General features: G+C 53.5%; 1 protein-coding gene across 4 annotated transcripts in view; it reads right to left on the bottom strand.

Moving 5' to 3' along the window:
• SH3GL1 (SH3 domain containing GRB2 like 1, endophilin A2) overlaps positions 1 to 25,730 on the bottom strand; it is a 29,853-nt gene extending 4,123 nt beyond the window's left edge. For 3 of the 4 annotated variants that reach the window (XM_087769244.1, XM_087769245.1, XM_087769246.1), the window contains exons 1-8: positions 25,551 to 25,730; positions 6,737 to 6,805; positions 6,552 to 6,624; positions 5,662 to 5,805; positions 3,807 to 3,940; positions 2,427 to 2,585; positions 1,755 to 1,858; positions 7 to 131 (exon numbers count right to left, since the gene is read on the bottom strand). In XM_087769244.1, the coding sequence (XP_087625370.1) occupies positions 7 to 131; positions 1,755 to 1,858; positions 2,427 to 2,585; positions 3,807 to 3,940; positions 5,662 to 5,805; positions 6,552 to 6,624; positions 6,737 to 6,805; positions 25,551 to 25,595 (853 nt within the window). In that variant the 5' untranslated portion in view covers positions 25,596 to 25,730. Of the gene's footprint in view, positions 1 to 6; positions 132 to 1,754; positions 1,859 to 2,426; positions 2,586 to 3,806; positions 3,941 to 5,661; positions 5,806 to 6,551; positions 6,625 to 6,736; positions 6,806 to 7,779; positions 7,802 to 25,550 lie in introns of those variants that run through there. The other variant, XM_087769247.1, reaches the window with a different exon arrangement.
• Positions 25,731 to 26,311: the final 581 nt, after the last annotated feature.

Genomic DNA, 26,311 nt, shown 5'->3' with positions numbered 1-26,311 from the left:
CGTTACCTGAGACTTTGGGGGTAGGATTGCAAGAGAAGCCCCCGTTAGATTGGTCAGTGTCTCCGAAGTCATACGTCTCCCTGGGTTTGGGCTTGTATTCCCGCTTGGGACGCGAGGAGGCCTCCCTCATTCTGGAAGACGGAAAAGAAATGTGGATAAATTGGAATATGAAACAGAGTATGAGGAGATCAATGTAATATTTATTCTCCTTGGTGGCTACACAGGGGAGAAAACTGGTTTGTAGACAAGAATCTGCACAACCCTCTGTGCTGGGGTGTTTTGAAGATGGATCTTGCCCAGGGTTTGGGACCTGGCCCTTAGAGAGGGCCACATGCCCCGGGCTTTGCTACGGAGGTGTCTCAGGCAATTCAGGCCAGCAGAGGACACTCGTGCTGCAGTTCGACAGCTCCTGCTTGGCAGGATCCTCCCAGCTCTTCTTAATTCAAAACAGACACAGGATCTACTCAGCAGTTTCTTCTACGAGGAAAGAACAGCAAGGCAGCATCGCCAAATCGCCCCGAGAAGCGGAGAGGCTGCCCTGGCTCTGTCCAAGTCACCCCACGCCAGGCTGAGGAAGGCACGTCCCCGGCTCTGCAGGGAAGCCCCAGATGCAACGAAGCCACCTCTCCTTCCTCGGCCAGGGTTTGGGGAGATGCTTGCTCAGGTGAGACAGAGCAGCAGGAAGAACGACTGTGCAAGTCACGGCAGTCATGTGAACCACCTCGCTCGGTATTTCAACAGCGCCTCTGTGTTTCTTGGCACCTTGGCAGCAACCGCACGTTCCCCGGGGCCGCTGCGGAGGTCAGGCACTCGAGGAGGGGCAGGGAGAGCTGCAAGACCAGGCAGCTCCACGGCTCTCCCTGCTCCTGCGTGCCAGACACCAGACACCACGTGCCAGGCTCACGTGGCTCAGAACTCCAGGGCAGACGCGGCAGTGCCACATCTGCGGCAGGGTCCACCAGGGACCGTCACGTAGACAGAAGGGAGAGTAGGGCTTGCTGGAAAATGAGGGGTCTGGCGGAGGGCTCACCTTTAAGGAGGCGATGTAGGTGGTGGCCACAGGCCAGTGGAAGAGCACCTACATCATTCCTACCACACTGCATTCACATTCTGGTCCTCAGAGCAACTGGGAATGCTTGACACAGACCTTTCTGGACCACAACCCCAGCCAGTCTCCAGGTCCCCTCCTTAACCACAACTGAAGCTAATGGCACAAAGACTCTAGGCTAGGCAGTTCCAGGTGACACAGGGTGCCAGGCATGTCCAGCTCGTGACATCCGAGCCATCTGCTCACACAGCGTGATGCAACTCCTGACTCGATCCTGGGTCTGGCCAAAAGGCACTTCTTGGGAGACACTCCCATGCTCAACGCCCACAGTGCCAGGAGCCGTGAGCCCTGGCATGAAGGGGGTTTCACCCTCCTTCACCCCTGCCAAATTCAACTCCAGCCTCCCTGGGAGGAGCAGACCTGATTCAGGCAGGGCTCAGCCCAGCAGAGACCAGCTGCCCACAGCGCAAGCACAGAGGCTTTGTTTCAGATGTCAGAACGTGCTCATCATTGAAAGCGGGTTGTGCAGCTGCCATCGCTCCCTCCAACCTGGAGGAAGTTTGGATTGAAGCTCTAGTGACTGCAAGAAGCAGCTTTAACACCAGTGGATAGATTTAGAGGGAGAGTCAGGTATTTACAGACAGGTACCACAGGGACAAATTGTGGCTGTGAAAACCGAGAGCGCTTACAGCACCGTGGGACTCACCTGCGTTTCAGTTTTTCTGCAAGCTCGTCCAGGATCTGCACCGCCTGCCTGTGGTAGTCCAGCTGGGCGTCCACCAAGGCTGAGAGCTGGCTCACCTGCTCGATCTGCGAGAATCACACCAAGGCGGGATGAATGGCTCTCCCCAGCTGACAGGAGACTCCTGCATCGCACGCGGGGGCCCGAGACCATACTGGGGAGCGTGTACGAAGGGCAGCTTCCCCAGGGAGATGTGGAGAAGGTTTGGGATTTCAGACACCAGCGGTCAGGCACTGACCAAGACTCAGCAGGACAGAGGACACCTCCTACCACTCTCTGGGCTTTGCTAGCTGTTCAAATCCTTCCCAAGTAAGCTGCATTACCTGCCCAAACTTACTCCCACCAGCACACTGAGAAGAGACCTGTTTTGGTACAAGCCCCAGCGTCTCCTCTGGCCAGGAGCTGGATCAGGAAGAGGGGCTACAGAAAGAATAAGAGGCCCGCCAAGCCACGTGCTGGGCACTCAGATCTGGGTATTCAGAGAACAAAACCACCGTTGCAAAAATGAGAGTGTAAATTAGTGTCTAACTTCTGCATGCCTCGAGAGATCCCACCCTCGCGTACACAGGAACACGCAACCCACCCGGCAGCTCTCAGCCCGGGGCAGAGGAGCCGGCGCTCGCCCCGTGCACTCACATCGGTTTCTAGGAGGTTGTGCATACTGGTCTCCGCTACTTCCTTGGACTCTTCAAATTTCTCCATGGCCTGTCGAAGTTCCTCATCAGGGATTTTGCCCTGTCGTTTCTTCTTGTAGTCAAAGTCCAAGCGTCTGCCTTCCAGCTTCTTGAGATGGTGCTGGGAAGAGGACGGTTATGAACAGTAAAGGAAAAGAAGGAAAAGCCAGAGAATGGGAGCAGCCAAGCTCTCTGCTGGGAAGGCAGCTCTAGTTACAGGACAAGTTCATTCGCCTCAGAAACCTGACCTCGGAGCACTCGCTTCTGCGGCTCCCACCTTTGTTCAGACTGCAGGACGCGAGAGCTGCAGGTGACAGGGAGGAGTGGAGCATCCGAACTCAGTTTGGCAGAGGATAACTGCCGTGGCTGCGGGGGGCTTTTTACTAAGAAGCAACCCTCAACAAATTGAAATGGTGATGTGATTTCACCCCCTTCCAGCCAAGAGCTGGAGGAAAACACTGCAGGGAGCAGCCTGAGTCTGTTCCCCATGCAAGCCTTTCAGGAAGATGAAGAGTTGGCCCGCTACTTTCAGCTCCCCAGGAGCGACAGGGATCTCTGGAGATCAGGAATTGGGATGCAGGTCTTGGGCATTGCATCCCCTGACTGCTTAGGGCACGACTGTTTAAATTAGCTCTACGGCAGCCTGCAGAATTGAAGTACAGATAAGTAGTGAAACAGTAGTTGGCAGTTATTTTATCTGGGACACCACCGCAAGCGAAAATTCACTCGAGAGCGCTGCCTTGTGAATGACAGGCTGGGATGGATCCTATTACAAAGCCTGGCCGTGCCTTGCATGGACTCGTCTCTGTGGTAGCACACGGGAGCTACCAAGCTCCATGTCTCCCAGCGAGACACCGAAGGGCCTTCTTGAGATGCTGCGTAAGAGACCTAGAGGAAAGCTTGCTCAATAGCTTGAAAGTTATGTTGCAGGATCCAGGCTACCAACAGAATAGAGCCAACAGCTGGAAAGAACACTGTGAAGTTTAACGCCAGGCAGCCCAAATGTAACACGGCTGGGAGCTCACAGCGCAAAGAACCAAATTCAGCAAGTTCAGAACGCACGCTGGGACGTACTCTCACAGCATCGTCCGTAAAACACAGTAAATGACGAACCATTCGAACCTGCATCCAGCCTTACGAGCTGCTCAGGAGCAGTAGCGGCAGCGGTGCTGAGCAGGGAGGAAACACTAGTGATTCTGGAGAGAGAAAGCACGCACAGCGCAGGGGAACAGACCCGATACCTATGCGAGTCCTTGGCTCCCGCCGTGACAGAGCAAGCGGTTACATGCACTAATAGCCAGGGGAGGCCAGAAACTAGAGGGAAAAACATCATTGTGTTTACCTGGATCTCTTTCAGGTCTTTGTCACACAGGTTCTGGAGGGGATCAATAAAATTTTGTTTGACTTCAATATCCAGTGAGTCCTTCACTTCAGCCAACCGCTTCATAGATTCGCCAGCATCAAGAAGCGCATCGCCTTGAAGTGAGAAAAGGAAGGGAAGAGAAAGGGAGAAGGGGCCAGCCAGTTAAACAGAGCCGAAGTCTGTGGCGGCTGCATGCAGAGCCATTCTGCCAAGACACCCAGCGTGTGCAAGCTCCGTCCCCCGCCCAGCACCCCCGCATTTTATCTGGAGCAAATCTCCCAGCCTGGCACGGAGCGAGCGGTGCCCGGCCTGAGAGCAGGCAACCGCCTGTTGGTACTGACACCGCACAAGACGCTTCACTAACACGCTTCAGTTTCTTCCTCTGAAAAACAGGAACAATCTCTACCAACTACACAGAGGGAGGAAAAGGTAAAGTATTTTTTAAAGCGATATTTTTAAACTCCCTGTTAGCTCAGGGAGTCACTGAGCTGCTAGTTGGCCATGCAGTGCTTTAACCTTGCTCTGCTCCTTGGCCACTGCTGGCAAGAGAAGCCCGGGGCAGAGGCGCGTTCGCTCTGATACAGCCCGGCCATCCTTTTGTTCAGACAATTTTAAGCCCAGAGCGCTCTGACCAACTTTTCAAGTTTCCCCAGATGCTGGCAGCAAACCTGCAGCCTTTTATTCATTTTAGATACTAACCTCTACCGGGCCAACCTTATCCCTTCCCCTCCCCTCTCAATCAGAGAGCTCAAAGTGGCTTATTGAAACCTATTTCGTTTCATGCTTTTCTCAGGCTCCCACCACAATGACAGCTAAGCCAGACGGACTTGCAGCAAAGCATTTTTAGTCTTGGCTTTTTATTCCAGTGGAAACCATTTATAGATTAAATTATTCCTGTGCAGCTTTGGCAAACCAACTGTTTCAGCATTACGTTAGCACAGGAGAATATACAAGTGAAATAGAGGGTAAAGTGAAAACATCGCTCTACTGTCCAGCTGGAAAAATAAATATACAAGAAGAGTTATTTCAATTGTGGTAACTCCAGATAACCTGTCCTAGGGAGAGACGCAGTACTAACGTAGAAATTTATCATCAAGTTAAGTGTTCCTTTAAAGAGAGGCTATTAAAGGAAATCAGGTTTGGTGTATTCTTCTAAAAACTTCCTTCCCCCTTGCTCTCTGTAACCACTCCAGTTCCCGCAAGCCAAGAGAGATGCAGGGCTCGGAGTTGGCCAGAGCCGCTCTCGGGAATCTTCCGTCACTCCCACAAAAGTAGCCAGAGCTTTTTAATTTTCCTGAGGCAAGAAGGCTCCTCCCCGCGCTGGAAGCCATCAGCCAGCTGTGTCCTGTACCAGGTCTGTCACGTGCGCAGGCTGATGTTTTCGTGGGTTAAAATTGATGTCACCGAAAGGCTTCACCCCGCTCCCCCCTGCAAGTCACATATGGTTATGACAAATGGCCACGCAAAAAGATTTCTTGGCACTCCGCATCTTGCTCAATCTAGTTTCCACGTCACCATTGTTCAGTTTAGAAGCTAGGAAGCACTTTTTCCTACATGTAAATTTATCTCAGTGTTTAATAAGAAAGCATTAAGAGGTGGTTTTGCACTTAACGCCATGGATTGGGATCCAGGACACTTGGGCTCTGCTCGTCCCTTCCCTGCTGCCCTGGGTGGAAGCCTTCAAACCTCTTTTAAGAGCCCCCGGTACTGTTAGGTGACACAAAGGGTCACACAGCCCTTCCAGAATTTAGGATAACAGCTTGGAAATTTGGCAGCAGCCTTCGCCATCTCATCTGCACGCTCCTAGGGGGAGCTGGCCTGATGGGACACTCACCGAAGTTGGAGTCCTCGCCCAGCTCCTTGCCGTATCGGATCATGCTCTCCCCCAGCAGCCCTTCCGACTGCGGGTAGCCGGGGTTCTTCACCTGCCCGCGGATCTTCGACATCGTGTTGAGCATGGTTAGCTTGGCTCTGGAAGCTGGCACAGAAACAGCCACAGCCGTGTTTGCAATTACTTGGACTTGCCAGCAGCTGCTGGCCACTGCCAACTTTTTTTTTTAAAGCTACACCCAAAGCCAAGAAGCCCTATTGTCTTCATCTACCACAAATATCATTCGCTACGAGAAGAGAAGTTTCTTTTCCAAGACAGCAAGCAAAAATAGTTCCCCACAGCTCACCAGTGAAGGCCAAAGGAGTTTCCCCAGCCCTCCCATAGTCCCTGGAGTGCTCTCTGAGGGAGCTGGCTGGAAGCACGCAGGACAGCAGGCTCCAGAGGCGATGCCTACAAAGCCAGCCACCCCTTCCCAGCCCAGAGACTCCACTTTTTCTGGACATCCCAAGAAAAACGGGTCCCCTTCAGGGCCTCTCGAGGTCCAAGGCAAAAGATGTATCTGTTCTTTCACTGTTCAACAGCAACAGCAGCATCTTACAGCCCAGGAACACAGCACAGGGCAAGAGGGGTATCTGGATCTTTATCTGAGTCACAAAGCACCAGTGTGCCAAGAGCCAGACCCTGCTAGCGAGGCCAGCGAGGCCACAGGACAGCCACGCATACAAGATGACCCAGCACACCTCTGGACAAGGGAGGCAGCATGCCTGATCTCAAACGTGGGCTGGTGACCAACATCTCAGGGCCACAAAGGTTCTCCCTGATGTCTCTCTGCCCTCTTTGCCTGGAAAACTGGGGGGCAGAGGGAAGGGGACAGGAGAGGTCCAGGGACTCACCTGGGTTCGGCTGGAGGTACTCTATTGTTCTGGTCAATACTTCTGTAACCGCCTTGCTGGTCAGGTCCACTTTCTGTAGGAAAGACAAGATGACCCAGCAGCAGTGAAGTTCAGCTCAGGGCTTTAGCAAGGTGACAGAGGAATTAGATGGGCTATTTCAGAGCTCTCTCTCGTTCCCTACTCACCTTTTCCATTTCCTTGAAGTCATCGTCAAGCTTGGTCCCTTCAGCTCCTCCAACCTTCTCACTGACCAGCTGCAGAAAAAGAACAAGGGAGGAGGAATCAGGCACAGTAGTAGCTGACTGCTTAAAGCTCCTTATACCTCATGCAGTAAGTCCCTGGGACAGAAAGGGAAGAGGGGTGGTCCACGCAACACCTGCAAGAGAACGGAGGTGGCAGGAACAGCCCAAAGCACATCTAAAAGACGTGGCTCTTTGCTAACACTGCCCCACTAAAAATCCAAGCATCTCCTAGTCTCCCAAAGCACGGCTCAGTCAGGATATTCCTCAGCCAACAGAAGCTACACAGCTCCTTAAATCACATCACACGGCTCCAACTCCAACGCTTGCTGGAAAAAGCAAGCAGCAGAATTGTCTCTCGACTCCATTTTGAGCCAAGGCTTCAGTTTCACACGCGGCAAAATGCAAGTAAACAGGGAATGAACACACTCTGCTCACAGCAGCCAGCACAAGAACAGAGTCTGGAGAGAGCAGAGACCTCTCAAAGCCCTAAACCATCGCTCCTGGAGGAAATGCTGGAGGACCACAGGATCTGGAGCACGGGGGTTTTGAATCCTTTGTAAGCAGAGGATAAAGAGATCTGCAGAAGCTACGGTAAAGTTTTCAAATCCATTTATCAAAGCGTCGCTGACGCCTGTTCTAAAACTAGTGAAAAGGTGAGATGTTTGACAAGCTGTAAAGACAGGGCTGCTTTTGGCTATTTGTGTGAAGGGCTTATCAGCTTTCTTCTAAATATCATTTTGTCTAAGAAAAGACCCCTGCTCCCTCAACCTCACCATTCAACTGCTCGAGCTGAAAGATACTAAGTGCCTTATTAAATCCACCCAGAAGTGTCCTTCCCTGCAGCCCAAACGGAGAGGAACGTTCCCTTCCCAGCCCCATGCCAGTGTGGCAAAGCAAGTGGCAGTGCCTGGGGACGCAGGACATAGGGATCGGCCAAAATTAGTAATTATCTTGCCCCAAACTGGTCCAAATGGACAGAAAATTACCTATACAGACATGAAAAGTGGTCTGGGAAACAGGCGCTGACTCCCAAGCGCTTGACGCCTGCCGCAGGACATTGCCAGGATTTCTCATGTTTGTAGTCAAAAATCCAGTTCTGGAGGAACAATACAGGTTTGTTTACTTCAACATCAAATATTTGATTTTATCAAGTCTTTCTTCCTCTGGAACCCTCCTGCTCCCATGAGGATTCAAAATGGTTCCTTACTTTTTTGAGGAAGAGAGGGGAAGAAAAAACCCCCACCCTTTAGGTAATCATCCAGTTTCAAAAGCCCTCGGAGACGCCACGCCAGCCACTCTGCCCCGCGTGCCTGCACGTACCGCGCAGTGCTCAGCCCCCCCCTAAATCAAGTTACCAAGCAGGACATCCAGAAGAAATGCTTGTTATTACAAAGAACGATATCTTCAGTGTTTCAGCAAAATCCCATTTCCAGACCTCAAAATAGGGAGGAGAAAAAAAAAATGAGGCACATATTCAAAGACCCTCGGTACACCAAGCGCCCAGCTCTGGTGCTGAGCACAAACATCACTGCTCAGAGCACAGCCACGGCTGATGAGCTCCTTGCATCTCGGCAGGGAGACATCAGCAACCGTTCAATGCTGCCGAGGCAGTGCCGACGTTGCGGAGAAGAGGCTGGGGAGTGTGGAGAGCTCTGACCGCCCAGCACGGAGCCGTGCAGCATCAATCACTGCAGAGCCAAAACGAGGGTTCGACGAGGTTGACAAACGAGGCGAGAGCCTCTCGGGGCCTCGCTGCACCAAGGGAAGCCTTTTTTTCCTCTTTCGGAGAAAGCACAGTTCAGCAGCGGACCGAGATGCCAGACAAAGAGGGATTGCTGTAGTTCACCCTTGACATTTAGACACCGGGGGAAAGGAAAGGGTTGCTGCTCTCCTGCTTTGCCCAGCTCAGCTCTGGATTTCATTCTCCTGCTTAACCCTCAGATAAAGTCTTCACAGGACCCAGCAAGAGCATGGCAGGATGGCCCAGCCCTGCACCCTGCCGTGCCGTGCCCGGCGAGCACATGCAAGAGGCTCGAAGGGATATTATCACCCCACAGCCGCCTGCAGATGGGCAATCGATCTGACCTTCATTTCTTGCCTTTTTTTTTTTTCCCCGGACGCCTGCTCCGTGCTTGGGGTGCCAGCACGCACCATGGCAAGCTGGCTGCGAGCTGGCGAGGTGCATGTTCCTCTCTAGACACACCAAGTCGAGGAAAAAACCCACGAAGCAGTTGCTCTGCCTGCCAGGGCAAGCTCAGCAGAGCAAAGCTCGCTCCTAGCTGCCATCGCCTGTGCCCTGCCAAAAGTCCGGCAACCTCCGTGGCCAGAAAGGGGCACGGATCGCATTCGCAAAGGTTGCACCTCCGGAAACCTCCTTTAGTCCTTAATACACCTGGGAAGGTTACAATTATCCCAAGTGATTCCATTCCCACTTTTCTCCACCCACCCACCCACGGATTTGCAGCCCAGAAAGCTGCAAATAACCCCTCTGGCAGGGAGCTCTGCTGTAATCAGGGACTGCATGCCATGTCAAAGGCACTGATCACCACAGTGATTTTGGAGGCTTAACACCCTCCCAGAGAGCCGAGAGAGATGTGAAGGAGGAAAAAAACCCCTCACTTGCAGACTAATTTAATCCTCCTTTTGACATCCAAGAAATGCTACTGGTGCCCTGCTGTGAAGGAATAATAAGATTGAGGTTCTCTCCCTGCTGGCTCTAATTAAACTGGGAGGCTTCATCATGGGAGGAAAGAAGGAGGGACTGTGTGCCATCCGCAGCAGCTCCATCCCTATCCCCACACTCCCGAATCTGTCGGGCAGGAAGACAAACTAACGCAGATTCCCCCACGGTGCTAGCCGAGACACGAGCCAGGAGAAGCCCTCGCTGGCTCCTTGTTTAACCTAGAGCTTCACAAGGCGACTGGAAGCCAAGTTTCCAAGTGCCGCATCGTGCAGCTCACCACGCTGCCTGCAAAGAGCCTTTCTCAGGGGAGCACTGAGTTCACCAGGAAGCTCGCCCTTTGCTTGCAGGACAGGAGAGGAAGGAAGGATCCACGCGTTGCTTCTGGCATCCAGCTTGGCCCAAATAAACCATAAGATGGCTGGCGAAATGCTGCTGGTGCACATCCCAGCACAGCTGCCTCCAGGGAGCGGTTCGGGGGCTTTTTTGAGGATGTGGTCACAATTCCGCTGCACTTTTATTTCTTGAACAGCCAAGAGAAGACTTGGGACATCTCTGTCTTCCCCTAGTTGGGGACCTAACCACTTGTGAACCCTGCAACCAGACGGATGTGAAGCCAGGGAAGGGACTGGCAAGGCAAGACATGGAAATCCTTAACCAAATTCAGTGGCACAAATACTCTCCTGCAGGCTTATGTTGAAGCGCATCAGCTGGCTCGGCGTGAAAGGCGAGAACAAGTCTATACTCTCTGGTTTCTTTAATCTCCCAGCCCTGCCAGGATGGGACAGACACTAAAATGTTAAACCTGAAGCAAGCCCTGCTGCAGCTCAGAGGGGGGAGCGATGACAGAGCAAAAGCCTTCAGCCGCACTACTACAGCAGCCGAAGCCAAATGCTTCCTATAGCAAATATTAGCACAAGGCGATAGAGTTGGGCGCCACAGCCCAGCGAGATAAAACTGCTTCAAAACAGGATGGCTGTTTTCCTGGCACCCCAGCCAAACCACGCCGCAGGGTGGGGGAAGAGGGCCGAAGCCGATGGTGCACGCAAACGCCAACAGAGAAGCCAGGAATCAATCCCTCGATTCCCATCCACGTTTAATTAAAAGGATACTGGCAGTTAAAACATGCCCTAGATAGCTCCGACCTGAGATCAGAGGGTAAGGAGGTGCGTTTAATTCAAGGCTGGCGCAGGGCTCCTGCGCCGTGCCGGGGCACAGCAGCTCCCACCCCAGCGAGCATCACCAGGAGCACGGCATCCAGCCTGCTTCATCTGCAGGAGAACTAATCCAGAGGGATGAGATACGGCCGCTTCTTGCCACCGACGGGCTGCTCCCGACCACGCTTTGCAGTTTCTGCAGCCTCATTTTAAAAAGCATGGACTCACGGGGGCTTCCAGCGGTTTCCTTCGCAGGGGCGTGGGAACACGAACAATATCCGACTTCCCCTCGCCGTTCAAAACCCACCGAAGGGCTGCACACGGTGGAAGATCTTCAGAAATGAAAGACCTATTGTTTAAACTAACTACTGCAGCAGGAGGCTGGCTACGGGAGAGGCAGGAACGGTATGTGTACACAGAGGGGGAAGAAAGGCGCGATGAAGAGGGCTTCTCTTTTACGGCTGGGAGTGGGAGAGAAACAAAGGAGGGCTGTGCAGCCGCTCCCAAGTTCGGACACAAAATCCACGCACCTCTCCTCAAAACGCACCATTCCTTCGTCTCATCTGCTCAACTGCTGCTCCGCTCCAGGACAAGCTGGCAGTAAATAAAGAAACCTGAGTGTCCATCCCTTGCTATACTGCACTGGACATCCTTACGTGAACCAGATGAATCGGACAGACAGGTAACAGCCATCTGCTGCTGCCCACGCCATCACCGAAACCTAAACAGATCCCAGAGGCCTGGGGAAGGACCCCGACATGCCCGCTCCCACCCCAAAGCCATATTTCCCTCCTTGCTGCCTGCAGCATCACCTCCATGAACAATCCTGCCAGGAGCACAAGGCTGTGCCCAGCACGTTTCGCCACACAGCAGATGCGTTTGGCCAGGATATGCCTGGATATATTTAGGAGCACAGAGGACGGGGAGAGGTTTTGTGAGCAGCAGAGGCGGCTGTGCCCTGAGAGGAGATGGGAAGTCCCAGCTCGGAGCAATGGGATGGGCTGTTCTGCACCGTGGCCGTACTGCGTCGCTCCCAGGGGCTGCTGTTGGCAGAGGGGTGAAAGATGCATAGAAAAAAAAAAAAGAAAAAGAAGTTTTTTGTACAGCATCATCAGGAAAATTCATGACGAACTGAGAGGGAAGATGCCATCAGCCAAGCTTCCCCCCCGCTGAGGAGTGCCTGCAAGGCACCTCGAAACCCGGAGGAGGGCAGATGTGCAGCACACCTCACCCTGAAGGTCCTCGTCTGCCCAGCCCACAGACACAGGAGCCGTAAATCGTGTCATTTTCTGCTAATAAGCAGCTTCCCCATGGCACTTTACATACCTGATTCTGATATCCTGCTCTTTAGCCTTTAGATACTTTTAAATGGGAAATTATTCCTAACTCCCTCAGCCTCAAACAAGCAAAGCACACCAAGAGAAACACAAAACCAAATTTTTTTTTAAAAAACTTGCTTCCTTCTTCCATAGCAAACAGGCAGCCCTATTTATAACACATCAAACGTACGCCATCCTTGCATTCAAAACAGTTGTCTGCAGCAGAATGAAAACCTTATCCCTGCAGATGCTGGCATATCAAAGCCTTCCTCTTCCTCCCTGCCATCCTCCGCTTCTCAACAGAAATTTCCCTTTGAGAAATAAAAAAAAACCCACAGATGAGCAAACAGACAAGCAGCTCTACTCTGGCTCCCTTCATCAGGAAAGAACAAGTCCAGTGGAAAAAGCCAGCCCACAAAATAATTAAAAAAGGTGCTATAAATGTTTTGAACCCCAGATGAAGAGGGCTCGAGGACAACACGACAGCCCGGTAGAGACACGTAGAAGAAGCAGTTAAGGAAAACCAGGGCTAACTGGGATCGCTAGTGGCCAGTGGCACAGATCTATGGGCTGCTTCGTAAAAGCTAAATAAAGCCATCGCCACTGCTCCAGCTCAGCAAGGCCTGACTCCCTGGCATTAAGTGTAATTTTCGGTCATCTTCACCGGTAGCTTTATCATCACAGTGTCAGGGGCAGCTGGGCGGTTGCAGCTCCGCGGAGCCAACGTGACAATTTACTCTGTTGCCGCGTGTGTATTTAAGCTTGAAAATAGATGGGTAGTAAATGGGTTTAGTCACTCGGCTGCAGTCAGCGGGGCTTGGCAATGGCAGGGCTGCAGAGCCCCAAAAAAGCCTCCTCGAAACACGCTCCGTTCCTAACAGCGTGTCCGGGAGAGGCAGGAGCTCGGCCGTGCCGAAGCCCAGCTGCAGCACCTGGAAAGCACCCGGGGGTCCTCCCTGAGCACCCCGCGCATCTCTGCCATCACAGAGGCTCCTTGCGGAACCAGCTTGTACTGGGAGGTGTCTCAAGGCCGATGGCAATCCCCTGCAGATGTCTGAGCTCTGATGTGCTGCCTGTCCGCACCAAAGCGTCTCATTAAAAGTTAATTGTCACCTTCCTGGCGTAATCCTTGGAAATGAGGCAAGACTGGAAGGTGCTGGTCCGACAGCAGACACCAGTTGGGATCCAGAGCATGTGTATATCATGTCGAGGCCTCACCATTTCGGGTACATCCCCAGCTCCCAGCCACAAAGGCAGCGAGCACATGGGGCTGGGAACTGGGAAGAGACGACCGGCCAGTTCCCATGGAGCAGCGGCAGCTGATGCAAACCCACCGAGAGCTTTAACGCTGCGCACACCCCTTTTCTCCCCAGCCAGCTTGCAGTTCTGTCTGTTCTCGTTAGCTTTGTAGATCTAACTGTATTCTGCCTCCTTAGAGGCTTTTCAGCTTTTCTTTTTTAATTAAAAATGGAAGGCATCCTTTCTTAAGGCAGGACGCTGCTGAGAGGCAGCGGACACCCCAGTTTAAGGAGAGATCGGCACGCCCACAGCAAAGCGCACGCTAATCTGAGCAACTTCTGACCTACTTTAAGGAGAAGAAAACAGATCTAAGAGTTTATTGTGCGGAATAGGGGATGAACAATTACCACTAGCCTTCTAACGAAGAGGAAGGCACGTTCCCAATGCTCCGAATTAGCTGGGGGATTGGAGGCACCCAGCAGCTCCATGGTCCTCCCAAGGCTCAGCACTGTTGCACCCACCGGACCTTTTCACCCCAAAGCTGCCACTCTAAGGAGAGAAGATCAACAAGCGCTAGAAGAGGAAAGAGTAAGAGAGGAAACAATTTGCCTGTGTCAAGAGCAGGTTAGCAGCAGAGCTAAAAACAGAAGGTGGATGTGACTTGGCAGACACTGTCTCACCATTTCTCACATCCCCGTCGGGCTGTGGGGCAAACCAGAGAAAGACGAACGGCAGCTGAAGCTCTCACCCTCCTGCCCCTCCGAGCAAGACACTGCTGCTGGCTCCTAACATCGGCACTACCATGGATCTAACCTGTCTTGGGGCACTTAACCACTCCACCGGCCACCTAAGTTGTCAAATCTCCCTACTAAATAGCTCATGGGAGCATTTTTACTCTGTTATCCAACTCCCAATCTTCCCCTGAACTTCCTTTCCCTTATTTTTCCCACTCCCATCCTTCACGAAGAGGGCCAGTCCCGTCTGAGACTCACACCCAAGCACCAGCGACGTGCTCCTGCAAATGCACGTAGAGGTGCTCCGCTGCCTCCAGACACGTGCACCAGACAAACGTGTCCAGAAACAAACCGAGCTTTCCACCCCCTCACCATCTGAGATGGGATCTAGCCACTCTCCAGCCAACGCCAGAGGAATTGCCTTGATTTTGAGCAGGAAGGTCAGCCCAGAACAACGAAGAGCTCCTTCCCTTCCCTCCCGACAAGACAGAAAGCCTTCAAAGTGACCTCAGGTTGTAATCTTATCATACAGAAACCGCAAAGAAAGAGCTGCCGCATGCAAAGACAGCTTTCTAGGGAGCCACCTGTCAAATCACCTACTCAAAGCGCTATCGAATGACTCATCTCCATCCAGCAGATGGGCTCAGAGGAATGAGGACAGCATGAATTAAAAAAACAACAAAAAAAAAAAATGTAACTTAAGCAGCAGCCAGCAGGTCACGCTTGCAGAGCTTGGGCCAGAGAAGGGCATACGTATGCACTGCAATGCAGCCGCGGCCTGCCTGCTCGAGGGATTCGTCCTTTCCTTGTCTGTAGCACGACAGCATTTAAACTCCTGGTTGCGATCCCTGTTTACGAGGTTCCGTGCGCATCTCAGGGCTTTCCAAGCTAACTCTTCCAGCAGGAGAAAGACGGTGCCTCCTTCCTTCCCCAGGCAGAAGCCAACCGCTTGTCTTTCCCTGGCTAATGCCCAGCCAGGGACGGGCCAGCCTGCCGAAAGGGCACAACGCTGCCTTAGAAGCAGACTCACCCTGGAGGAGAAAGGTTTCAGCTCTCACCATGGGGAGACACTTGAAATGTTCTTGCTGTGGGGAAGGGGGCACCTCCCAACAGTCAGCAACAGCCATTTGCATGACAGATATTTTCTCCTATTATTAGTTACTTCTCGCATGCTCTGTACCAAATGAGACATAATTTCTATTCAGCTGGGAAAAAAAAAAAAAAAAAAGAGTCAAGTTAACAGGGAAAACAAAAACACGTAAGGAAAGAAGCAGCAGCTCTCCCCCAGCACTGCCCTTCTCACCCACTTGCAGCGACTACAGCAATTCAGAGGAAGCCTGCTAAACCGAGGGGAAACGTGGTGCCTTGCATCCAGATTTCCTACCCAACCTCCCCATGTCCTATCTCGGAAGAGCCTTAGTGAATCACGGCCTGACTTTTGCAAAGCTGCTGAGCCATCATTCCTCAGCAACTCCACCCGACCTTTGCAGACCCAGGGGAAAAAGACGAGCGGCTCCTCGCATTTTCAGACTTGGAACCGCTCATTAGATGTGATATGAAAGTACAAAGCATAGAAGTGCCTCCTAGTAATTGCAATCATCGGTTTCCTCTTCTGCAGAGCTTCAATGACAAACCGAGGCAGAGCATCCAGCAGTCCTGTCCTTCAGTCAGCGTACCGAGGGTCAGCCCCGACCGTCCGCCTGCATGCCGCTCCTAGGGATTTCACAAAATGCAAGGGAAAAAAAAAAAAAAAAAGGAACAGGAGGCCTCACGACACCTGTACGGCCCTGGGGAAAACACCACGGCCGTGGGACAGCTTGCAAAAAAGCAGCAGACGGGATTTCTGCTCCCCATGCAAACCAAGACAGATGAAAAAACACCTCCCCCGGGTGCATGACACTAACTGGCATCACCCAGCGAAAAATCCTGAACAGCAACAGAGCCTGGAGACTATCAAGAAACCGGGAAGGAGGCAGAAGAATCTCTGGATGTGCAGCGTGATGAGACCAAGCCAGGCTGACGGGACACGTAGAGCAATTACCCAAAAAGTTTAGTCACAGCTGCATTCAGTTTTGGGTGGCAGACGGCGTTAATGAGTTCAGGGAAGAGTCGAGGTGAGTTCCCAGGCAGGTTTACAGACAGAAGGGAGATGAAAAAGATGCTGAGCTCAGGCAGGAGCTCAACTCCATCAAAGAGGGCAAAAAGCCCTCTTCCTGGCTTGGCGAGGGAGCCCCATGCAGAGCACGTTTAACATGGACAGCGTTGGCCAAGTGAAAACTCCAGCACGGACCTAGCAATATCTCAGCGTACACAAACATCAAAGAGGTAAAGAAATAATTGGGAACACTATAAACACATGTTTTCCTTGTTAATTTGAATACTAGGAAAAGCTGAGTGGCTATCAGACCAGAGCACAGCATCCTAAGGAAAGGGAGAGCGGGAACGAGTGAACAGGCATCCATAAGACCGCCGGGAGCAACCCAGCCACGGTGTGCTGGACCTGATCAAACTCCTGCTCCTGCATCAGTTCCTCCAAGAGCTCTGCACCGAGGCCTTCCCCACATCCAGGTACTGTGTCATGCTTCCAGCCCGTGCAAGATGATGCTGAACCCAGTTTTTTTTCCTTGCTGCACATCATTAACGCTTGCTAATATTCATTTCAGAATGGTTTAAGTGGGAAAAAATCCCTCCCAGCACTCTGCAGATGACCCTATCGATGCATCGCCATGGCCTTTCTGCCCTGCAGCCAGAGCAAGAGGTGTGCCAAGAATTCTGGTAGACAGCATTTAGATTATATTCTCCCTGTCAAGCACAAAAGTGCAGGCTCCCTTGGTCTTTAAAATTAATCCAATACAATTAGGAGGAGCTTTACTGTGAGAACAGCTACACCAACATCTGGTGCTCCAGATTTGTGCTTGCCCGATGCCCCCTAAGTCCACCCGAAAGCATGTGCACCGACATGCCTCAGCAGCAAACAAGATGTTTTATAAATGCTCCACCATGGACCCACACAGTGAAGAAAATCAGAAGGAGAAAAAAAAAAACACAACCTTTTGGCAAGAACAGCACCTTCTTAGGCAGTGGATTTGCTCTGTACATGGATAATCGTTTACCATTTTTCTGCCTTTTTCATCATGAAGGTGGCAAGATTAAGTTTAAATATAGCTAGTCCTGTAAAGCCAAAACAAATTTGGTCAAGCAAGCGGTTAATAAATTATCATTGATGAATAAAGTCTGGGCCAACAAGAAGATACAGCCTGGTTTTCAAGCTCTAGGATGAATTATGAAGCATTTTCTCAATTAGAAAAAGCCCTTTAAAGCTTTAATCATGCAAATTTCATCTTCTGTCTGAAAGACAGAATTTCATTAGGGAGATGCATTTAACTTTTTTTTTTTTGAGTAGAAAAGCAATCTAATTAGTGACAGTATCATGAACTTCATTAATAACCAGTTAATATGAGATAGGAAGATTCTGAAATTCCCAGTGGCTTTAAAAGAAAAAAAGACTAGTTCTACTAATAAGGTATGGGCAACAAAGCTAATTACACACGCCCTGTGCTAGAAGGCTTTTCTTGGAAGCGAGAGCAGCCCAGGCTCTCTCCTGATGGACTCCCCATCTGCCGCAAGAGGGGCAGCAGGGCAGGCCCAGGACCTCGGGGGACCCCGCGTCCCCCCGGGACAGCCCCAGCGCGATGGGGACGCCCCTGCCCGCGCTCCGGCAGGGCAAAGGGCTCGCCAGCACCCCCAGGCTCTATCGGCAAACCCACATCCAGCCACGAAACCACGCGGCCGCTGGAGAGGATCCCAAGAGCAGCTTGTTTATCCCTTCAGCTTGGGTCAAACATGGCCCTTTCCTGTCAACAGGAACCCCTTCCTGAAAGCCATGGGATCACCGGCTAAAGGGATGGGGGGGCCGAGGGAAAGAGGAAACCTTTTAAAAAAAAAAATTAATTATCACTTTTATAATCACAGTGAGAGGCCAAGAGGGGCTGAATCTTGCACTAAGTCATGTCACACAGGAGCTTATGAAAAGAGAAGCTAAGCGATGCTGCGGGGCTTTCCCAGCCTGACGAGGCCGGATCCTTCCCCATCCGCTTCGGCTCTGCACAGTCTTACCTGCTCCCCAGGGGGAAGGCTGGGACACAGCCATGGCAGCAGGGGGACGCACAGCTCGGGAAGGGGCAGATCGGCAGGAGAAGTCACCCCCGTTCAGAGGAGCTCCAGCTCCAGGCCCCTGACTTCACAGCTCAGGCTGATGATTTAATCAGCGCAATTAAAAAGATGGAAAGGACCACGAGCGCGGCCCTCTGCAACGCGGGAGTCTTATGAAACAGCACCAGTGTCTAGATGCATCACTGAGTTTCCATCTGAATGAGTTCAGCTGGCATTACGAACCCAAGACTGTCAGGATTATGGATTTACTTTATTTCTGGTCTTTTCGGTAGTTTGGCATCCTGCTCGGGAACGATGCAAACCAGCAGCCTTCTCTGGAAAGGACAGCAACACCGATGCAGGCTGCAGCAGGCTCAGGTCTTGGAATAACCCCTCGCACCCCACTGCACACAAATCCCCTCCCCGAAGGGCACTGTGCCCGCCGAGGCAGCCCGTGGTTTTGATTTTTAGGTCAGTATTTCTGCAGTGTCGGGCAGGAGGAGCTGCCCTGCTCCCAGCACGGGCTGCCGTCCCTCCAGTTTTACCACCCGGGGCTTGGATAGGGCTGCGAGTCCTGGCAAAAGGCACTGGCATATGTAGGGATGGGGGAGAGAAGGAACAAAAAAAAAAAATGTGCTAAAGAAATGAATCAGCTTTTACAAGCCAGCCTGCCTGATCTCATCCCTATTTTGCTCTTTCCCAGGAGGAAAGTATTGGCAGGGAGAAGGGAGAGGAAGGATTTCCTTCCACCGCATCCAGAAACCATCCCCCTCGGCACCGTCCACTTTCAACAGTTCACCCATAACCTATGAAAACAGATAGTTAGATAAATAGATAATTTTAGACAGAAAGCCCCGAGGCAGGCGGGCAGGCATCACCACGCAGAGCGAGATGACGACGAGGAACCAGTGCTCCGAATGCCGCACAATCCCCCCCAGCCCTGAGTCACGTATCCTTCCTGCGTCCCAGATTCCCCCAGCTGCAAACGTCGGATAACACTTTCCCTGTTTGACATTAGAGACGAGGAGGGGAGCAAACGGAGCAGGGTACAGAGAGCTGGAGTTTTCCACCTCTGTTTTCTGTCTTTGCCTCCCAAGAATCTGAGTTCTCGTTACTATTAGAGCCCAATGGCTGTGAAAGCAATCTTAAAAGGAAATATAAAAGCCACGTTAAAGTAACTGATGCAGAGACACGAGCCGTCCCCTGCCTGCGACTCCAGACAGGCTGAACAATACTGAGAAAAGCTGAAAACTGCTCCGTTACGGGGCTGCTCAGCTCAGCTCCGACAATGATTAACCAGTCGAACAACATCACCGTGCCAGGCATTTCATCGACGACAAATCGTGCAAGACAAGGAGAGGGAATTAATATGGAAATATCCTGCATGCAGTCATTTTAGTTAGACATGACAGCAGGCATCCCTGCAAGTATTCAGTCGTCATCATCACGAAGTCTAATCCCCTTCGCTCAGAGGTTTGCCGAAAGCAGAGTATGTGCATCCTCCTCTGCTTTTTCACCTGCCAGACGTGGATCTGCAAACACACACATCACCGAAACACCCGTCTCCAGCGACAGCAAACTGCTCGGGGCTTCAGGGTGTCAGGCGAGGATGATGGCTACTGCTGAATATGACTCCCTCCCGAATGGACCCCGGCTGGCAAGCTGAGCAGGCGGGACGTCTCACTGTGCTCGAGCAAATCCAGCTTTCCTCCAGCCTCAGGAGCAGATTAATATTGAAAGATAAACTAGGGAGGCTACAGAGGACTCCAGTCCAGGTTAATATTAATAGAGCAAACATGAGGCGCTATGGGGGGGAAGGTCAGGCTGGCAGCAATCAGCAACATCCCTTGACTCCTCAGTCCAAATTCCCATTTATAGATAAGGAACTCAGAGCCCAACACTGCCAACTACCTCCCTGAGAAATTACCTGCTCACCGTGACATCGCAGCACCCAGTCCTCATTCTGCCTTCGTCATCAAAGCACAGCCACCGCCGTGACGGAAAAGCCAAGGAGCGACCTGCTCCCAGCATCTCCTCCTCCCCAGACCCCGCCGCTGAGGGATGGGCTGACTCGCCTGCCGGTGGCACGGCATGGGTGTGCCAAATTCACCAGAACAGCTCCAAAAGCACACATGAGCCCAAAATAGCACCTCAACCCCCCCTCGGGTGCCTGGTTCCTCCACTGGCAGCTCTGGGTGCTCTCCTGGGTGAAGTCTCAGCCCCGGTGCACCAGCAAGGGCTTCCCCAGGATCTCACCCACGGACGGGGCAGGCAGCCCCGCTCCCCTGCCCAACCGCTGCCTGCACCTCTCGCCTCAGCTTTCTGGGAAAGCAGAAAAGCCACCACACGGAGCATTTCGGGTGCGCTCTTGGCTTTACTCGTCGCTGAAGGATTCAAGGCAAGCCAGCATGAAGTTCTCATGCCATTGCGGAGCAGTGACGGGCCTGTCTCGGGGTGCTGTGCCCCCACTTTAACGTCTCTGGGCACTGGCACTGTCGTAAGAGCTTCAACTCACATCCACTGGCCAAAAAGGTGCAGCAGGTGAAGATCTCATAGATCTAGAAGATCTTGGATATAAGGAAGAAGGCCTAGATGACCTTTAAAGGTCCCTTCCAATCCCAGCTCCGCAGTTCCTCTCCGGCCGGACACCATCCACGGTTTAAACTCCAGCAGCGGCGAGTTTGAATGAAAACGTGCAGATGAACTTGGGGTGTGTCAGGCTCCACCAGAGCAGGAACCAGCTACAGCTGGAGGGCAGGCACAATCAAAACCATCCGGAGCAAGACAGGGCACTGACAGACAAGCTCTGGCCAGGGCAAGGGGCCTCGTGGGTCTGGTTTTCCATGTGGAAGGTTATCCTGCACGCTTTGCTTCTTATTTCTCTTCCAGTGGGAGACCCTGTGCTGCACGGCGCATCTGTGATGTCCTGAGAAACCCACTGCCCAGCCGCATACAGAGCAAAGGCTGCGAGCAGAAAGGCATCTCATGCCTACAAGAGAAAGCTCCAGAGAGCCAGATGCTAGAAGGACTGACTTAACCTCAAAAACAAAACAAAAAGGTAGCTGTTAAAAGGTATCCTCTGGGAAAGGGAGGAAAAAACCCACATTTGAAAGCACAGCGCAAAGGCACTGCAGAAAGAACCTCACCCAAAGAGAAATAAAGGAAATCCCAATCCAGCATGAGCAAGAGCAAATGACCACAAAGGCCAAAAAAAAAAAAATAAAAAGGAGAAATGCCATCCCTGCCTGCCAGCTGCGCTCTGTTCCCCGTCACCAAACAGGCCCTGCGCAGCGCATCTAGGAGCGGATTCCTCTGCCTCAGCCCTCTGAGCAGATGCCATCGCATCGCAGCACCTGGACGCCAAGGAGCCAAGGAAGCTCTTAGGGCTCATTAACAACTGGCTGGGAAGCGTACATTGCCGACGTACGGAGCCGGGAAATCGCGTGGTCCTTCTGGGCTGAAATGGCTGTCGCAGGCTACAGAGCACATCCCGGGCTCTCGGGCCAGGCAGAAAGCAGGCGGTAGCTACTCATGTTCAAAAATATCTTCAGAAGCCTTGAAAGCAGTCATCAAACTCAGGAAAAAGCATGCACATCAAGGGCTTGCTAGTTTTAATTAGCACTTGCCTCTCCCCCTCTCGGAAAATAGCTTTTGTACTTTGCACGTGGAAGAGGAGGTTGCTGGTCTGTGTCTCGGGCCAGGACTTGCCAGGCACAGCAGGGCACGAGCCACCGCTTGCTGCCCCGGTTCCTAAGCCCAGGCAGGCCTAGCAGGGTTTAGGCTTGGACCACACAGGCTTTGGGAGCATGTTTGTCCTGTTCGGGATGACAGCAGTGCTGAAGGCTGAATGCCAACCTGGTTTAAAAAAGCAACGCTGTCTTCTCTCGTTCACCCTTGCTTGGGTTGAGTCCGCTCCCTGAGCCAAACCGCTGGCATACAAAACCATGTCTTGTGTCCCCAGAAGGGCCCTGCTGTACCCAAAATGAGAGTATTTGGCAAGCTCAGCCTTGCTGTGCCTTGGTCACCTGCCGAGCCACGACTGCCCAGAGCAGAGCCGCCCAGCCTGGCGGAGAGGGACGCTCCCCGCATCCACAGGGCAGCACCCAAAGCAGCTGCACCGGGAGCCACGGCGATACCACACCAACGCGGGCTATGGATAACACACCACTCCCTGGATTCAACCTGTCCCCAGCGAGCAGGCTGCGCTGCTTCTCCTGCCTCCGCGCTGTCAGGCAGCATATAATCCCAGGTAGGACAGCCCTGCTGTCGCAGAGGGAGGGGATGCATTTACCACCACCGTATCACAGCAGCACGGCCTCCACCCTAGGGCTTGTCCCTTCAAACCAGCGGCTGATAAACCTGCCGGTGCCGGGCAGGGCTGCTGCTCTACGTGCGAGCAGCGACAAACCCACTTACACTCAATAAGCATCAAATTCTCCCCGGAATGGCACAGGCAGGCGTCCCGTTTGTGCAGCCTGCCCTATCCAGTGCTTAATGGAAAGTTTGGTCTAAGTCCTAAAAGCCTGCAAATCTGTATAAAAAGCAAATGGCGCAAATGAAGCCATTTCTACACCGCAAGGTTCCTGTAAATTCCTGAATGGACACTGGTGGATCAAGGCTGGATGGCGCCGGCCTCATACCTGCAAGCAGGGGCTGCACCAGGACTTCCCACCCTGCTCCCAGCTCGCAACGCTGGGGCTCAAAGCTGCTGCTGTTGTTGTTGTTTCTCCCCCTTCCTTTTGCGAGAATGTTTTCTACAGCTTTTAAAGAACATTTTGCTGTGAACTAGCAAAACCTGTTCTGGACGCACGCACAGAACTGCTCACCATCTGCAGGATTTGCCAGCGTGACTTTTTTTGCAGGATACTATCTCGGCTCTCTCCTGCGTGTGGGCGCCCGGCTGCCTCACCCAGGGAAGACGTGGGCCCGCAGGAATCAGACAACAGAAGCCCACGAGCCAAGCCCTGCTCCCTTGGGCTACCGAGGAGGCTGAACTGGCCCCCTCGTCGTGCGGGGAGGCAGAGGAGATCCCAAACCTGCCGCTCCAGTGGTGCCGAGGTCCTTGCAGACCTTGGTCCTGGCTCTGTTTTCCTTCAATTAACAACAGACGTGGAACGAAACGTAACGTTTTAGGAAAGATCTTCCACATGTTTGGTTTTGGCAGCCTCCGATAGCTTTAAGGGAGCCAAAAATTAACTAATCCTCCTCTCCTTCAGCCAAGGGGCAGCTGAGGAGTGGGACCAGTGGAGGGAAAGGGAAGGAGGGTGGAAAGGGAAGGGAGAGGAGAAGGCGGCAGAAAAATGGGCGAACTGGAACCAGTCACTCCCAGTTTCCAGTTAAAGCATCTCTAAAGCGTAAATACCTGTGTCCCCATCAGCAGGGCACTGCAAAGGGGGTGACAGCGCCTCCGAAAGAGGACTGCATCCCTCTCGTCCCTGCAAAGCGAAGTCGCTTCACCGATATTGGTGGAAAACCTCACACCAAACCCAGCTTCTTGGGATTAAATCAGCTCCCAAAACCCTGCGGCAGCAAGAGCCCTGAAAGGACTCGCGACCCAGTCACAAAGATACACAACGCAATTGCAAATACACCTTATCTCCCAATTTAATACGCCACCAGACGCAGTTGAAGCGCTCAAGTGAAGTACGAGCACACACGCACGAGAGGGGAGCGGGCCACCAAGTCTGTGCATTGGGCAAGTTACTTCTCCCTTGACAGCTGCGCCAGGTTTAATTTTTGCACAAGGAGCCAAAATGGTTCCTTTTAAGAAAAGGGACACCTGTACCAAAAAACCAAACCACCACAAACCACATATGATTTCACTTTACAATTAATTCTCCCAAGAAAAGCTTCATCAGGTGTTTTTAAAATGACATTTTTAGACTTTAGAAACACGCTACTCCTGACTCATCGATGAGCTTTCACCTCTAATTGCCCTGCGACACCACCACGGCACATCCACGCCAGCAAAATCCTCCTACACCGAGTTTTCAGCCCAACCTTTCCCCACAGAAGTCGTAAAAAATCCCACGACGCAGAGGTTTGCGAGAAAGGGGGTGGGGGAATGACTTCAGGAATCTGTTCTTCTGCTTTGCTGTTTAAGCAAAATGCTTTTTCATAAACACAGCCAAGAAAGGAGGCAGCACACGTAGCAAACATACTTAGGCTGAGCTTAACGGGTTTAAACTTTGTGCCTGGAAAACATGGTCTGGTGGTAGATCTGTGCAAAATTCATCTTAAATTTAAAACGGGAGCAGAAAAGCAGCGACCAGGGGAAGCAGAGGAGTATTTGCGATTCCAGAATTGTTCTAAAAATATATTAAAAAAAAAAATCCCAACTGTTAATTTCAGCAGCGTTCGCAAGCAGCGGGAAGGATAACTCTGCTCGGGGGGATCGGGAACGGCCGCCCCTCAGGCAGCGGGTAAGGGAGGTGTTTCCGAACCCTGTTCGAAGCCGATTCCCACATCTGGGGGGGAAAGCTGCAGCCCCCCGAGCTGCGAGGAGCTGCACCTAAGGATCTTGGCTTTAGGACAAGGTATGCTTTCTGTTTACTGCCGGAGCAATCAATGACGGGATCAATTTTTGCTTGGCTAAAAATCGCCTATCTGACGAGTTTTTTCCGACGTTTCCCCGGCCGTTTCCCGCACGGGCCGGGGATCTGGGCTCCCTCGCCAAGCCCAAAACCCTGCTGCCGGCTGCTCTCCAGGAAGCGGGGGCTTCCCAAGGTTGGGCTGCAGCTGCCACCGGAGGTTAACGGGGCTGGTGACTCCCAGCCATGGCCTCGAACGCTGCCTGGCCGCCACCTTCCAGGGCTTTTCCTCCTAAAAATCCCGCTTGGCTTGGAAAGTTCCAGGACATCTCGGTTGTCGAGGCGCTTCACCGCCATCGCGGGTCTGGGTGCGTGCCCCCGCCGTCCTGCGGACGCGGACTGGTTTTGGGGAACACCGTGACACCCACCTGGACCCGGGGTGCCACCGGCACCCAAACCCCGCGGTTCTCCGGTCCACGGCGGACGCGTTTCTCTGCTGGTGCCCCTCCAGCAGCCCCGGTCCAGGGGTACGGGACCGGCCCCGCGACCCTCCGAGGGTTTGAGGAGTGCCCGAGGGGGCCGGTGCGGGCACGGCGGGGGGGGGGAACACGGACACCGAGCCCCGGGATGGCCGGGGGACACCGGGAGGGGAAAGCGGGGGGTGCTGGGGGGCACCTGGAGAACCGGGCGATGGGAGGGAGGCGAGAGACCGGGATAACGGGGGGTGCCGAGGTGGAACACAGCGCACCGGCGAGGGGCAACCGGCCGGCGGGACCGGTGGGCACGGACAGGCAACAGACGCCGGGTACCAGGGCACCACCGAGGCAGGCGGCACGGGGGGGGGGGGGGGCGGGGGCACCGGGGCAGCGCAGCAGACGCTGCTGAGGGGAAAGACCAGCCGCCCGCGGGCCGCGGCGGGAGGGGTGGCGGTTTGCCGGTGCCTCACCTGGCTCGCCTTGTAGAACTGCTTCTTCAGCCCCGCCACCGACATGCTGCCGCTGCCGCTGCCGCTACCGCCTCCGCCGGCCGCCGAGGGACGCCTGGGGGCGGCGGGACACCTCGGCACGCAGAGCAGAGCCCAGCCCGGCCCGGCCGCTGCCGCCGCTTCCGCCGCCGCCGCCGCCAGGAAGCGCCCGCCCCGCCCCGCCCCGCCCCGCCCCCTGCCGGCCCGGCGGAGCGCCGCCACCGGCACCACCGAGAAGCGCTCTGACGCCGGCCGGAGCGCCGCCGTGCCCGCCACGTGGTGCTCCCGCGCCCCCTGCCGGCGGGGCGATGCCGCCTCACGTTGCGACGCCGCCTCACGTTGCGACTGAACCGCAAGGGCGCGGGGGCTCTGTCGCGACAGCAGGGGTGACCGGTCTTGTCGCGTCCTATCTCTCCACTATAGTCACAGCTTTCTGCAAGCTGGCGCCCGGCCAGGCTCGCTCGGGCTGCCGCACACCGCCATGCGCTTGCCATCGTCCCCGGCAAAGGCGCCGGTGTCGCGGCTCGGTGCGTGACAGCGCCATCTCCGGCTGTCGGGAGCCCGGCTGTGCGTGAGGGGGGATGTGAAAAACAACCGTTGGCGGCTCTGCAGCGGCGGGGCAACGTAACTTTCCACAGGAAAGGGGCAGCCGCCACCTGCATCCCCTAAAATACCGCTGGTGTGGGGGTAAAGCGCTGAACCGGAGGGAACGCGGGCCCTGAGGAGAGGCGAGGAGGAAGGGG

The sequence above is a fragment of the Nipponia nippon genome, unplaced genomic scaffold (assembly GCF_047370975.1).
Source record: "Nipponia nippon isolate SJK-2023a ecotype South Korea unplaced genomic scaffold, ASM4737097v1 scaffold_31, whole genome shotgun sequence".
NCBI lineage: Eukaryota > Metazoa > Chordata > Aves > Pelecaniformes > Threskiornithidae > Nipponia > Nipponia nippon.
Note: the sequence above shows the minus strand (reverse complement) of the source record. Positions and strands in the feature narration are given on the sequence as shown.